At 41.1% G+C, this 15003-nt stretch overlaps 1 protein-coding gene across 1 annotated transcript in view; it reads right to left on the bottom strand.

The window, feature by feature from the left end:
• The window catches only part of SORT1 (sortilin 1), a 136354-nt gene that overhangs the window by 42540 nt on the left and 78811 nt on the right, over positions 1 to 15003 (bottom strand). Inside the window, exons 4-9 of the mRNA XM_007949758.2 lie at positions 13007 to 13109; positions 12041 to 12205; positions 7214 to 7287; positions 4264 to 4313; positions 3293 to 3423; positions 1012 to 1156 (exon numbers count right to left, since the gene is read on the bottom strand). Of these exons, the coding sequence (XP_007947949.1) occupies positions 1012 to 1156; positions 3293 to 3423; positions 4264 to 4313; positions 7214 to 7287; positions 12041 to 12205; positions 13007 to 13109 (668 nt within the window). The remainder of the gene's footprint in view (positions 1 to 1011; positions 1157 to 3292; positions 3424 to 4263; positions 4314 to 7213; positions 7288 to 12040; positions 12206 to 13006; positions 13110 to 15003) is intronic.

Genomic DNA, 15003 nt, shown 5'->3' with positions numbered 1-15003 from the left:
ATGTGAATGATCAGAATCCCCAGGTGTATAGTAGTGCTGACAAGGGGCAAGGTTGTGGTCACTGCTTGGTCACAGCCAGCTACCCAGAGGGACCGAGTAGTTCAACCTGCGGGCTTGGGACCATAGTCACAGGGGACATCAAGCCCAATTGGCATAACATACTATACAAAACATCGTTCCACCTCCTACTTTGGCAAGTAGGGACTGGGACCTTGAAAGCTAGCAAGCTGCCATCTAGATGCAACGATGGGTCTCTCATCATCCAGAGCAAAGAAGAATGAAGAAAACCAAAATTCATGGAAACAATCAGTCCTAGCGACTGGTTAACTATCCGATCTGCAGCCTATACAACTATGAGACCAGAAGAACTAGATGGTGCCCAGCTACCAATGTCATCCACTTGGAAGGGGATCTATGTAGGAGATCCTTGATAGAGAGGAAGAACAATGTGGAACAAAAATCAAAATCATTTGGAGAAAAAAAAAAAATGGTGGGGACCAGGTTTGCTGGTCCGATAGAACCTGGCCACTGAGACTATGGCCCCTAGCTGCCCTTCAGGTCTGGAACTGAACCCACACCTGAGGTTTCCAGCCAAACAAAATAAAGGCATATGAGTTGAACCTTTACCTCAAGTGGATACATTCTTTGGAGAGAACAATCATGGGAGAAAGAAAGGCTGTTTATGCACAGGGAGATAGCACAGGGGGCAGAAGTGTATGGAGGGATGGACACTGGGAAGAGGTAACTATGGGGAGGAAGTGGGAGGGGAGCTCTTGCACTGTGGTAAACTGTGGTCAATGACATGAGACAAAGTATATGTGAACTGCTGTATGGAAAGTGAATTTGCTCTGTAAATCTTCACCTAAATCACACACACACACACACACACACAAATTCCTAGGGTTAAGAGGAAAATTTGCATGTAAGAATGAACAATATTCAACGTAGGGCTCAAAGCTCAGATCTCTATGAAGTTGATGTGGGGCTACTTTTCAGTGAAAAAGTTCTTACCCCCAGGTTCATCCACATGCATGAACACCATGTCATCATTGGCTGCCAGAATAGAATAGAACTGTTCCTGGCCCACAGAGGGGAGCTGAGCCATGCTCCATGTGTCCCCTTGATCTGTTGACACATGGATCCGTCTTGTTGTATCCTGAAACAAATGCAATATTTATCTTTTATTTTTCTACCAAGATGCCTCTGTGGGGACATAGATAGGGACATTATTATCTATAATTGTAAGTATGATTATTTATTTCCCTACTGGGTACAATAGTTACAAATGAAAGGTCCCAGTGCCAATTACCAAAACTTCTTCCAACCTCTAGCAAATTCTAGGCAATGGAACAATTCATTCTATTATAAGTAAGGCTACCCTGGCTTCCTCTTTGGCTTCTTCATTCTGGTATGGCCCCGCAAGATCTTATCTTTCCAAACTCTGACATTCCAATTTCCTTCAACAGAGCTCATTGTTTGATGGGATCAAAACCAACTTGGCTTTATGTTGTTCTTGGCTGATTTTCGGAAATAGAGTGCCAAGCCTTTCTTCCTAGTCTGTCTTAGTCTGGATGCTCTGCTGAAAACCTGCTCAGCATTACAGCAACACACAAGCCTCCCTGGTAGTAGCTATACTTGAGGTACACAGCTGGGAGGTGAATACAGGTCTTCCAGGTGATAGGTAGGAAATCTACCACTGAACTACTACTGTCCCCTCCTTTTGCGGTAGTCCTGGCATAATTCAAAAAAATTCAAAAAAACTAGGTAATTAAGGGTCTAGAAAACGGAGATGAAACCCAATGCTTGGGAGATCACAAGGGCGAGTCACCATGTGACATGCCTCTTTTCTATATTCTCACAATATTTCAAACTTTTTCATGCTACTGCATATTTAATAGACTACCAAAATCCAAACCAAACCCACTGTCATCAAGTCAATTCTGACTGATAGCAACTCTACAGGGCAGAATAAAACTGCCCCGTAGGGTTGCCAAGGCTGTAAATCTTTATGGAAGCAGACTGTGTGATCTTTCTCCTGTGGAGTGGCTGGTGGGTTTGAACTATCAAATGCTTAATTAGCAGCTGAATGCTTTAACCACCATGCTACCAGAGCTCCTTAATAGACTACAGTATAAAGTAATTTTTATATGCACTGTTGTTGTTGTTATGTGCCGTCAAGTCAGACCCGACTCACAGCAACCCCTCCTGGGGTTTCCGAGGTAGTATCACTACAGAAGTAGATTGCCCCATCTTCCTTCCAAGGAGCGGCTGGTGGGTTTGAACTGCCAGCCTTCTGGTTAGCAGTCAAGTGCCTAAGCCACTCATTTTATTGTGATATTAGCTTTACTGTGCTGGTCTGGAACAAAACCTGCACTATCTCTGAGGTATGCCTACAGTAGGTACTCAGTGTTATTTATTTCTGTTATTCATATTGGATTATGAGTCAGTGGATTGCTTTTTTTATATATCCATATCTAAGTAAAGCTCTGAGTAAATACTGGGTCTATGTCTACTGAAAAAGACAACAGAATTCAGGTAGTGACAGCAGGCGGAATGAAGTACAAACACACTAGCCCAGAGAAGTTCATCAGTATCTATAAAGAGAATGAACCCCTAAACTTTAAGCTATGTTAAATGTTGCAAACAGACAAAAAAACTCTGTCAGTACTAAAGAGTAAAGAGGCCCTACGATGACACCATGTGGTAACCCAGATCCACGGGAAGAAATGAGAGAGAACCAGAAAATGGTAAATAAAAAGGTTAATATATCAAACAAACCAACAAAAAAAAAGAGTAAAGGGGCCCTGTATGAGACATAAGGAGCCCTGGTAAAACAGTGGTTAAGTGCTCAGCTGCTAACCAAAAAGTTGGCAGCTTGAACCCACCTAGTGACTCAGTGGAAAAAAGACCTGGTGATCTGCTTACGTAAAGATTACAGTCTTGGAAACCTTATGGGCAGTTCTACTCTGCCCTAAGGGTCACTATGAGCGGGAATTGACTTTATAGCAATAGATTTTGTTTTTGGTTATATGAGGCATAAGGCACACTGGTGGCACAGTGGTTAAGCACTTGACTGCTAACTGAAAGGTTGGTGGTTCGAACCCACCAGCAGTGCTGCAGGAGAACAACCTGGTAATCTGTTCCCTTAAAGATCACAGCCTTGGAAACCCTAAGAGACAGTTCTACTCTGTCACATGAAGTCACTCTGAGTCAAAATTTACTAAATGGCACACAACAACAACATGAAGCGTTATCTACAGAAATAGCTGAACTAAAAGAGGCAAATACCTACCTTATCAGCCATCACAGAGGCAAAAAGGAAACGTCCCCCAAGACCAAAGGAATAGATTTTCACACCAATGATTTTGAAGCTTTTTCCCAAGTCTGAAGTTCTCCATAATTCCATTGCTCCAAGGTCAGCTTCTTAAACAAGACAAAGTATTAATTAACATTTTACTTACTGATAAACCTCTAGTTTAAAACAGCTGTTTTAGAATTGTTCTTTATTCTAAAGAATGTTTAATCTTAAGCATGTTGGTTAAGTGACAATATAAATGTGATATGGCTTTAGATACAGGGAATTTACACTTGGCTCTCACTAGTGAGGTTTACACTGGACAGAAAGACCTGGTGTGTTTGTTTACTATTACAATGTTGCATATAAGCATCACAGTCACAGCACCTTGCTTTACTTTCTTCATGGCGCAGTCTGCAATGATCTTATCCTGTCTCAAGTTGTCATGTCTGAGCTTTGGTTTTTTCATCATCTGACTTTCTATTTGAATTTAACAAATATGAGAGAATAGAGTCTTGGATATCTTGTACTTTCTAAGAACAGTGTTTAGTGTAGATCAGGTACTCAAATATTAGTTGAATGAATAAATGAAAGATTTTGTTTTCTGCTTTGAAATAGAAAGCAATGGCTTCCTTCCACCAACACAATCACAATCCATGCTCTTTTAAAGGGACCACCCATGCACTTCAATTTATTTTTGCTGGTAGCCTAATGTTTGCTTTATGCAAATACACTGCAAAAATGAAGTCTATAGCTTCTATGTGTAGCCTACGCTTTTATTTGATCTGGGCACAGTGTAGTCATTTGATTGTACTTTCAAGATTAAAAATATCTTTACCAGTTACCTTTAGCTATTAAAATTTCAGGAGAATGGAAGGATCTTTTTTCATCTTTACTTCTTACAACCCAGAATATTCTACCACAAGTGGACAACAGGACAAACTTTTCTGAGACTAAAATATACTTACTGCAGGAGCCATTCACATAGGTGGTAAAGAAAATGGTGTTTTCTGATCCCCTACAATGAGGCAAAGACAGGGAAAAGAAATGGTTCAAGGCTGCTAAGGAACTGTGGTCAACCTTAGCTATAGAGCCCAAGCAAATCCAAGAGACTTGTTCCACAGATACTACCTGAAACATCTTAGATGCTACATGCATGGCCCCTTCACAGACTAAGCAGTAAAGGTTTCCTCCAGCCCGGCCCCAGGAGGTTTGTACAGTCCACTACTTCTTTATGTCAATTCTCCCAGCCAGTTACATAGGTCTACTTACACATTTCCAAATCTGACTCTTGCATTTAAGTACACTAGATCCCTCTCTAAAATGCCTTTTTCACCTGTAACCAATTTTACCCTCTCAATCTTCATGCTCCAGCTGAAACTGAACCCTTCCATGAAGAGCTCCAATCCAGAAAACTTCTCTGCTGCTAACATATAGAGCAATGATTCTTAACAGGGGGCAGTTTTGCCCCTCTGGGTACTTTGACAATGTCTGGAGATATTTTTGGTTGTCATAACTAGAGTGGGATGAGTAGAGGCCAGGGATGGGGCAGAACATCCTACAGTGTACAGGACATGCCCACAATAAAGAATCACCCACCCTAAATGTCCAAAGTGCCAAAGTTGAGAAACTTTGTTCTAGAGCACTGTGTTATTCTGCATCTGCCACTTGGTGCTCATTCTTCTCCCATTTAAAAAACTCATTTCCATCAAGTTGATTCCAAATCACAGCGACACTACAGGATAGAGCAGAACTGCCCCATACTAACCTCACTGCCATCGAGTTGGACCCATCCCACAGCGACCGCCCCTTGGGTTTCCAAGGCATTATCACTACAGAAGTAGATTGCCCAACCTTCCTTCCGAGGAGTGGCTGGTGGGTTTGAACTGCCAACCTTCTGGTTAGCATTCAAGTGCCTTAGGCACTACATCACCAGAGCTCCTGAACTGCCCCACAGGGCTTCCTTTATGGAAGCAGACTGCCGCATTTTTCTCCTGCAGAATGGCTAGTGGGCTGAAACTGCTGACCTTTCAGTTAGCAGCTGAGCACCTAACCACTGTGCCACCAGGGCTCCTTCTGTCTCTTATTTAATTATTGATAATTACAAGGTATATGTTCATCTCCCCTACTGCACTACTGGCTTCATCATGCTTCCACCTCAGAACCTAGTTCCACGCCTTGCATGAGCTAAATAATTTAGTTCTTTCATCTCAAATAGACAATTAGGTCATAGATTGAATTATTTAAATTGCAATTTGGAGAGGGAGTTAGTTTGCAGGGAACTAGATTCAGCCTCTGATAGCACTTACAGATAATCAACAGTAAAAGGTACTGGGTCTGAGCACATTCATTCAGAACTTTGGGTTGTAAATTCCTAGATATCAAAGATCTAAAAGGTGTGCAAACAGTTATTAGCAGCCAGTTATCTTTTGTTCAGACACTAAAAAAAGACATTACAAAAATGGAAAACCTTGCATAGGACACAAAACATAGTACCATTTAAAAATAACTTGAATTTTAAAAATTAGTTTGAAAAATCAAAAAATTGTATTATTACTTGCATACATTCTACATATTTTAGGTCCATCACCTAGGAGTGAACAGTTTATTAACCTAGCTACCTTAAAAATTACTTCTTTCCTGATAAGATTATATATGGTGTAAACATAAGAATTTATTAAAATACATAAAACAAAAGCAGACATGGCATGTCCACCATCATGGTACTACAAAAACCACAGTTAGCCAGCATTTTTCTTGAAAAGGGCCACTTTATTAAGCAACATATTTTATATTTTAATTAATTTTGGGTGACATATTTCAAATCTCTATTACATATTTCCTGATTTCTTGAGTACACTAAAGACTAAACTATTTCCTGGGACTATGGGTCATCATCATGAACATCACTGATAGCAAACTATATTACAGTGTTCCCATTAGAAGTTACTGAGCTATGTGTGTTTTCTTGATCCAGCACTAAATAACTTCATATTGCATATGAAATTATATTGTCTAAGTTTGTGTCTGCATTTTTTTTAATAGTTTTTCTGCCTTCTTCTTGCTCTCAGGCTGTTGTTCTAATGCTGTCATATGCTTATAGTTAGCAGTCACAAACCCCACTTCTGCCAGCAATCTGCTATAAGCTAGGAAATGAGATAAACAAATTTGCTGAAATTAGTCAAAGGGGAAGAAGAAAGAGGCTCTAAACAAGGATCTGAACCTAATTACAGAATTTTGGAGGTATTAAAGCTCTTAATTCAGTTCTTCTTCAAATGTCCTAAACAAATGCCCTACTTGGGCCTATTGAAGGAAAACATTAACGCCCAATGAGGTTAAGTCACTGACTAAAAGCAGAGCTAGGTCAGAACAAAGGGGACTTGACTCCCAATAAGAGTTCCCTCCACTACAGCATCTCAGAGCAGGCGCCTGGTGGGGGAGGGGGCTGCCCAGAAAAGATCATGAGCTGTGGTGCATGGACAGAGTGACTGACAGTCTAGAAGCTCTTGGGCTTTCCTCCTAATTCCTTCCTGAGTCCCACAGAACTGAAATGGAGCTCTAGACGAGGGAGTGTAACTCTTAGGAAGAAATGTATTTAAATCCTCAAATTATAGCTGTAGTTTATGATACTCCAATTGCTGTCACCATTCATGGAAAATAAACCTTTTGCAGGCAGCAGCTACTTAGTCATGTGCCTGGACTTATACTTAATATTCTAACATTTAGTGAGACTAAGTCCAGCAGAATTAGAAGCTCCTCCAGGTCAAGGTCTGTGTCATACCCCTCTCTGGTATCCCTTATGACACCCCGAGGAGTAACTGGCACACAGTAAGTAATCAGTATTTATTCATGTGACTCTTGGCAGCACTTTCAGGAAAGGTTTAGGGCTCTGCACAGACGGAGTCTTCTGTTACTCACCATTTGGCCAAACATACTGCTTTGTGGATTTCTTCCCATTTTCCCCCAAAATTCTTGGACACCCACAGGCCATTCTGAAAGATTATAAATGACTTATCAAAATTCCAGCTTTATCCTGTGCAGCTGCTTGTATGATCTCTAATAATGCATATCCAATCATTCAGGACAGGAAAAACACACAATGAAGTTCTAGCGAGCTGCCTGAGCTCCACAGACATACACATACTTTATTAGGACCCCTTTAGGATCTTGAAAGTTCAGAATAACAAATGCTTATTAAGTACCTATTATGTGCCAGGCACTTACCAGATGCTGCACCAGGGATACAAAGATGAATAAAACATACTCCCTGCTCAGTCTAATAAGGAGCAATTTGAAAAGAGGAAAGCTCAATGCTTTGGGGAGAGGTAGAAGTGGGTTGAGGCAGGGCATTGCGACAGAGACAGTTTCCTCTCTTCCCGTACAAGGTGCATGGGGGGTTTGGTCTGATTGAGCAAGAGAGACTGGCGCTAGCAAAGGCAGAGATGTATTAAAACACTGCAGTCTCCTGAGACTGGACCTCAGATACCCTTCAAACCTGGAATTGAACCAACTCTGGAAGATCACCTTTCAACCAAACAATAGACAGGCCTATATAATGACAATAACAACCCATGAGGAATGTGTTCCTTGGAATAATCAACTGTATGAAACCAAAGGGCAGCATCTGCCCAAAAAGAAAGTTCAGAAGGCCGGAAACTAACTCACTGCTGTGGAGTCAGATCCGACTCATAGTGATCCCTCCTTTGGTTTCTAAGGCAGTATCACTACGGAAGTAGATTGCCCAACCTTCCTTCTGAGGTTGGTTGGAAGGGTCAGGAAAGATAGGTTAGTCAAATGGGGAACCCAGGGAGGAAGTGGAAAGAGTACTGTTACATTGAAAGGATTACAACTAATGTCACAAATAAAATGTGTATAAATTATTGAATGGGAGACTACTTTGTAAAAGGAGCTCTGGTGGTGTAGTGGATAAGGCATTTGGTTCTAACCAGAAGGTCAGCAGTTCAAACCCACCAGCCGCTCCGTGGAAGGAAGATGGGGCCATCTACTTCCCATAAAGATTTACAGCCTCAGAAACCCAATGGGGTTGCTATGAGTTGGAATCAAGTTGATGGCAGAGAATTTGGTTTTTTTGGTTTGCTCTGTAATCTTTCACCCAAACCATAATAAAAACCAAAACAAAATCAAAGTCATTGCCATCAAGTTGATGCTGACTCATAGCAGCCTTAGGACTGAGCAGAACTGCCTCACAGGGTTCCCAAGGCTGTGATCTTCATGGAAGTAGACTGCCACATCTTTCTCCCATGGAGTGGCTTGGTGGTTTCAAACCACCAACCTTTCAGTTATCAGCCAGGTACTTGACCACTGAGCCACTAGAACTCCTTCAAACTACAATAAATTGTTCCAAAAAACAAACAAAAAAACGCTGCAGGGAGGGAGGGGACGTTTGGGAGGGGTGGGAAGGCGAGCCATGGAGAGAGCCTTTCTTTTATGCCAGGATAACAAACCTTGTCTTTCTTACATATGAGATGCTCTATAGGGGGAGGGCTTTAAGTAAAGGAATGATACGGTTAATTTTGCTTTCTTAGGTGGAATACTTGGATGAAAATGGAAAATATGGATTCTAGAGGATCCAAACTAGAAATAGGCAAACAACGAATACCTTCCATATTAGTTATATTATTATAACCAATATAAAGAATTCAGTAAGAGTAATGAGGCCCTGAGCCATGGCAGTGATCAACAGGCTCAGCAAGAATTTAGGAGCTATTATCAGTAGAATGGGATGACTTTTCCTGTGGGGCAGGGTGAGGTGTGTGTACAGATATTAATCACTCTGGGGACAGGCTGCATTGTGGTATCATTAATTAGTATAAGGAACAATGTAAGAAGGCATATTTGGGAGAAGAGCAGGGAAGACATTTATTAGATTGAGATTGAGGTGCCTGTGGAATATTCAGCTAGAAGATACTCAGGTGGCAGCAAGTTAAGAATCTGGAGCCCTAGGGGAAGCCAGGGCTAGAGATACAGATTTGCAAATCTTACTGAACTTAAACTCACTGACATCATGTCGATTCCGACTCACAGTGACTCCACTGGGCTATAAATCTTTACAGAAGTAGATTACCCCATCTTCCTTTTGCAGGGTAGCTGATAGGTTTGAACCACCAACGTTCAGGTTGGAAGCCAAATGCCTTGCTGGAAGTCAAATGTCTCAGACACTCTACCACCAGAGCTTCTTTACACAACTCAAAACCAAAACCAAACCAAACTCACTGCCCTCGAGTCGATTCTGACTCACAGCAACCCCTCCTTGGGTCTGTGAGGCAGTATCTGCACAAAGTAGATCACCCAGTTTTCCTTCTTGAACCACCAGCCCTCTGGTTAGCAGTCAAGTGCCTTAGGCACTATGCCACCAGAACTCCTTTACACAACTCACTGCCATTGAGTCAGATCCGACTCACAGTGACCATTCCTTGGGTTTCCAAGGTGGTATCACTACGGAAGTAGATTACCCAATCTTCCTTCTGAGGACTGGCTGGTGGGTTTGAACTGCCAGCCTTCAGGTTAGCAGTCAAATGCCTTAGGACTTACACAACTTACACAACTAAAGTGGTGGTTAAAATGGTCAGAGTGGAAGAGACTGCTCAGAGTGATAAGAGCAATGGGCATTTAAGGATAGTTTTAGAAAGAGCTTAAGAACGAGTCCAACAAGAAGTGGCCAGAAGTTAGAAGAATCAAAAGCAGTGAAATTATAAAAGGCTATTAATGGAGTTTCCAAAAGGAGGGATTGGCAACACTTTAAAATACAACAGAGACTCTCTGCCAATAAAGACCCCATCAATTACATTGGTAACATTAGCCTGTTGCACCCAGCATCAGTGGAGGTGGGATAGAGATGTTCCAGAACAGCTGAAGTTAAATGGGGCTGATTAAGGCAGAATTTATTTTCGGCACTCTCCCACCCACCATTCTTCTTTCTGTAACTTTTCCTCTTCTGTTAATGTTCACCTCCTGGCACCTTTTAATTTACCCACTTCTACTTAAAAAGGCAAGAAAGGGTCTGATATCATTCACTCGTACTTTTAGTAAAAAGTGGTCCATCTTCTCCACTCCAACTATTACTTCAAACTTACCCTTCATTGGAAGAAAATTTCAGGTATACAAGCAGATGGTGCCCAACTCTTCCTGTGGATAACCTTGTTTCAATAACCTTGCGATACTTGGTAATAGAGATGAGGTGGTCAAAATGGGGATCCATGGCTCTGTCAATTCCTGGAGAAGCCTCTTTGCTCTCTTCAAAGGGCTTACAGCTGAAGCTGCTGGAGGCCAATTTCCAGGAATTGTTGCTCTAAGATCTGAAGCTACCCAGCAAGCTTGCTTCCTTCCTCTGGCCTCTGTTAATCATAAATCTGACCCTCCTAGAACCTTCCAGTCTTATTTATACTCCACAAGGCCCAGAACCCAGGCTTCTCTTCCAGTGTCCTTCACCCTCCATATGCCCCCCCTTCAGCTCTCTCTGACTTGTCTACAGTTGATGATCTTGCTTCTTTGCTTCTTTGTCATCAGGGCAATGGCTCTCAAATTTTAATATGCAGGCTCAGCAGGGCTCAGTATCACCTTAAAAATACCAGGCACCCCCTAACCAAAAGCCACAGATCTACTCTATCTGGATCAGGGCTTAGGAATCTGCATTTTAAATCAGCTCCCCAAGTGATTCTATCTGATGTTGCTAGTCAGCAGATCTCAATTTAAGAAATAAGATGACACAGAGAAAAAAAGAGAGAGTGAGAGAGAGGGAAGGAGAGCAAGACACATAAACATAGAGTATAATCATGATCACTGTAGTCCAGTAATTCAGTCACTTTAGGTCTTTAACATCTAGGATAACAGGAAACTGCTCATCCAGGAAAGCAAAAGCTGAACGTGCTTCTTGGAGAACTTTCGTAACAGAGGTGGGAGGGTTAGGAAGGGACACTGATCTGGGGGAAAGCATGTGAATGTGGTGGGGATATAGGGAATCTGAAATGTTGAATATTTAATACATGAGTGTCAAGGACAGAAAACAATACGCTTTATATAACTAATAAAATACTTATAAAGATGTGCTTTGGCCATATGAAAATAACATTAGGAGTCTGACAATTTATGCTTGTCCCTTACAGCACAGAAATGATTACATGAAGCTTTTTTTTAGTTCATTAATGCAACAGCACACATCTATTCACTCTGAAAAACTTGTGATGGCCACTAGACATCATGCTTACCTGGAAAAGATAGCACATGGAAAATTAAGCCCTTTACTAAATACGAAAAAAAAAAAAATGCAGAAAATACATACTTTATGCTGCAAGGAGAGACTAGAAAAAGCCCTATCATAAAAGCATTACCTACAGACCTTCTCCTCGTTAATCAACATGATTAGTTTCCAAGGTTGTTATGAGAAAATAGAGGATGATCACATCAGATCACAAAATGGAGGATGACTACATCATTACATAACTGCCAAATCACATCACTGTATAACAGCCAAACCACTGAGATTCATGGCCCAGCCAAGCTGACATATAACCTTAACCATCACAGCCAGTGTTACTCTCTCCTCACACCTCAAGTGTTCTTTGCTGCCAGACACATATCATTAATAAGAAAAATAGCTAGACAGAAGATTTTTTACTATTGTAAAATGTGAAATGTTGGATAACAAGAAGTTGATGAGTGGGGACAGGGTGTATTTTGAGACTATAAAAATACCTAAGCTAGGACAAGTTCCTGAACTGGACTTACTTCAGTACTGAGGGCTAAAAGATAATCAGCATTCTGAGGGCTATACATCATCTGAGTCAGAGGATGAAAAGGGAGATCTGTCTGGACAAAGTTCTTTGCAAAATCTGATGACCTGAAGATTCTTCCTCCACGACTTCCTCCAGACACCTCTGCTGTTAAAATCACCTGTTCAGAAAGAGGAAAGATCAGATTAATGATATAATGCTATAAAAGTACAGGAAGTTCTTGCAACTTTTTTATCAGACATTAAGAACATTTTAGTTCCAAAAGTAAGAAGAGCTGCAGAAACAGATTAGCTATTGTACTCAAGTCTTTAAAAAAAAAAAACAAAACAAAAAAAACACCTTGAATTGAGCTAGTATGTCATATCTGTGAATTTGAGCCAGGTCAGTTTTGAGATTAGTCAGTTTCCCAGAAGACTAAATGTGGTCTGTGGGAGTCACTGTGATGCTAAAGAACTGTCTCATAATTATGAAGGAGTTTGATGTATCTTGGTTGCTGTTGTTGTGTTGTTATGTGCCGTCAAGCCGGACCCGACTCGTAGTGACCCCTCCTTGAATTTCTGAGGCAGTATCACTACAGAAGTAGATTGCCCCATCTTCCTTCCGAGGAGTGGCTGGTGGGTTTGAACCTCCAGCCTTCTGGTTAGCAGTCAAGTGCCTTAGGCATTACACTACCAGAACCAAAAATCTGTGTGGTGAGTTCCATTCCTTTGTGATCAGTATTAAAGTATGTTTAGTTTCAAAATATAGTTAATACTAAAGTAAACTCTCGGGTCGCTGTGACCAGAATCGACTCAATGGCAGTGAGTTTAAATTAAATACATGATTGACTAGTAATTAGTCAGTTATAACCCTCCAAATAAGTATCACATATTATTATCACTGACTAATTTGTGTACTAATATTTGACCCCCATGCATGTGGCATTGAGCACAAGCTTTATACATGCATGAGTGATTCTCACCTTTCCAGAGTTCTCAGGACCAATAGCCATGCCAAATTCAGTCCGAATGAAGGTGTTATTGATGAGATTTGTAATATCCTTAAAGTTCTTTCCATAATCTTCACTGAGAGGAAGAAACAAAGAGACAAATTTAGATTGCAGTGGTAATGGACATTGTTGGCATCTAGCCTGCCTTCCATTCTCCCTTTCTGTTGACTTTATTTAGGCACTCACCCCTCCGCTGAACAGTCACATGTCTCAAAGGAGTTGACTCCATCCCTAGCTCCAGGTTGGACTGATTAGTCTGAGGGGAACCCATTCCCCTCACCAGTTAGGGGGAGTGACCCAAAATGAGCCAATAAGACAAAAGAGAAATTCTAGGAAACACACATTTCCTCATTCCTAAGATAACCACCTGATGAAATGGTCTGTCTTACTTTAGCTCAGTGGTTTTTCAGCCAGGGCAACTTTGCCTCCAAGGGAACATTTAACGATGTTTGGAGATGCTTTTTATTATCACAGCTCAGAAGGGAGTTGCTACTTGTATCTAGTGTGTGGAGGCCAGGGATGCTGCTAAATATTTTACAGTGCATAGGGCAACCCTCCAAATAAAGAATGATCTGGCTCAAAATGTCAACAGCGCCGAGACTGAGAAATCCCAACATTGTGTTATGGATGAAAAGCAAAAAATTGCTTGTCATTTTGTCACAGTGGTAGTATAGCTTGAGGATGAAGCCAACATCCTGTGGGAGCACAGCTGAGGTAACTGCAGAATTTCACAGAAGCAGAGTCTACAACACTGGATTGAACTGGCCCTGAAGCCCATGCTTTCTCTGTATTCAGTTATAGGAACCAATAATCCCCTCCTTATTTAAGTTAGTTTGAGTTTGAATCTCTGCTAAAGGAAGCCCAAGGCCTCCTAACTAATCTATTAATCCACAGTCCTTATGATCAAGCTGTAAATTAAGCAGCAGTTTACCCCCAGAGGTCACCACTCCTAAACATAACAAGTCTACCACACCTGACACACAGCTATGAAAAACTAATGGACAAATTTAGTCCCAACTCGGGTTTCCAAAGCTTGTCCTAAAAGTTCATTCTAACAATCTTTGAGAGGTATCTGAATCCCTGCTTAGATTTTGAAAAATAAGAGCAAGACATCAGTAGCTGTTTAACTTGGCCTAGTTTAATACTATCTATAGCTCTCTTAACACATGATGCAGAATGCTAAATCTTAATGTTCATGAAATTCAAGTGTCCAAAGGTAAAGGCTACTATGCATTTAAGGTTATTGCCCAGTGACAAATGCCATGTGCAAAGAAAGGTCTTTTCTGACAGATGGTACATATTTTCGGAGCAGCCTTGGTAAATAAAGAATCACAGAACATTAGAGCTGCAAGGGATTAAGAAGAATATCTTGTCCAACTCCCTCATTTCACACAAGAGGAGACGCAAGAGGACACAATTTACTAAAAGTCAACCAGATAATTAAGGGGAAAACTGAAACTACAACCCAATTCTCCTCCCAGTCCCAAACTAGAAACAAGTTTTAATTATTTGTGAGGAAGTTTTTCATTACAAGCTGGGGTCTTATTCTATCTTGCCTCTGACTTAGCAATAAATATTGGCCAAGAGGAAGCTTTTTATCAACTTCTGCAGTCTGAAATTGACCAAACACGCAGTCAAGATATGTTAATTATCACTGGTGACCGGAATGTAAAGTTGGAAACAAAGAAGAATCACCAATAGTTGGAAAATTTGGCCTTGGTGACAAATGTCATGGACATCGCATGACAGAATTTTGCAGGACCAACGACTTACTCATTGCAAATACCTTTTTTCAACAACACAAACAGCAGCTACACAAGTGGGCTTCACCAGATGGCATACACAGGAATCAGACTGACTACGACATCTGTGGCAAGAGGTGATGGAAAAGCTCAATATCTTCAGCCAAAACAAGGCCAGGAGCTGATTGTGGAACAGACCATCAACTACTCATATGCAAGTTCAACTTG

The sequence above is a fragment of the Orycteropus afer genome, unplaced genomic scaffold (genome assembly GCF_000298275.1).
Source record: "Orycteropus afer afer isolate SDZICR_OR568_19922 unplaced genomic scaffold, OryAfe1.0 scaffold00010, whole genome shotgun sequence".
Lineage (NCBI taxonomy): Eukaryota > Metazoa > Chordata > Mammalia > Tubulidentata > Orycteropodidae > Orycteropus > Orycteropus afer.
Note: the sequence above shows the minus strand (reverse complement) of the source record. Positions and strands in the feature narration are given on the sequence as shown.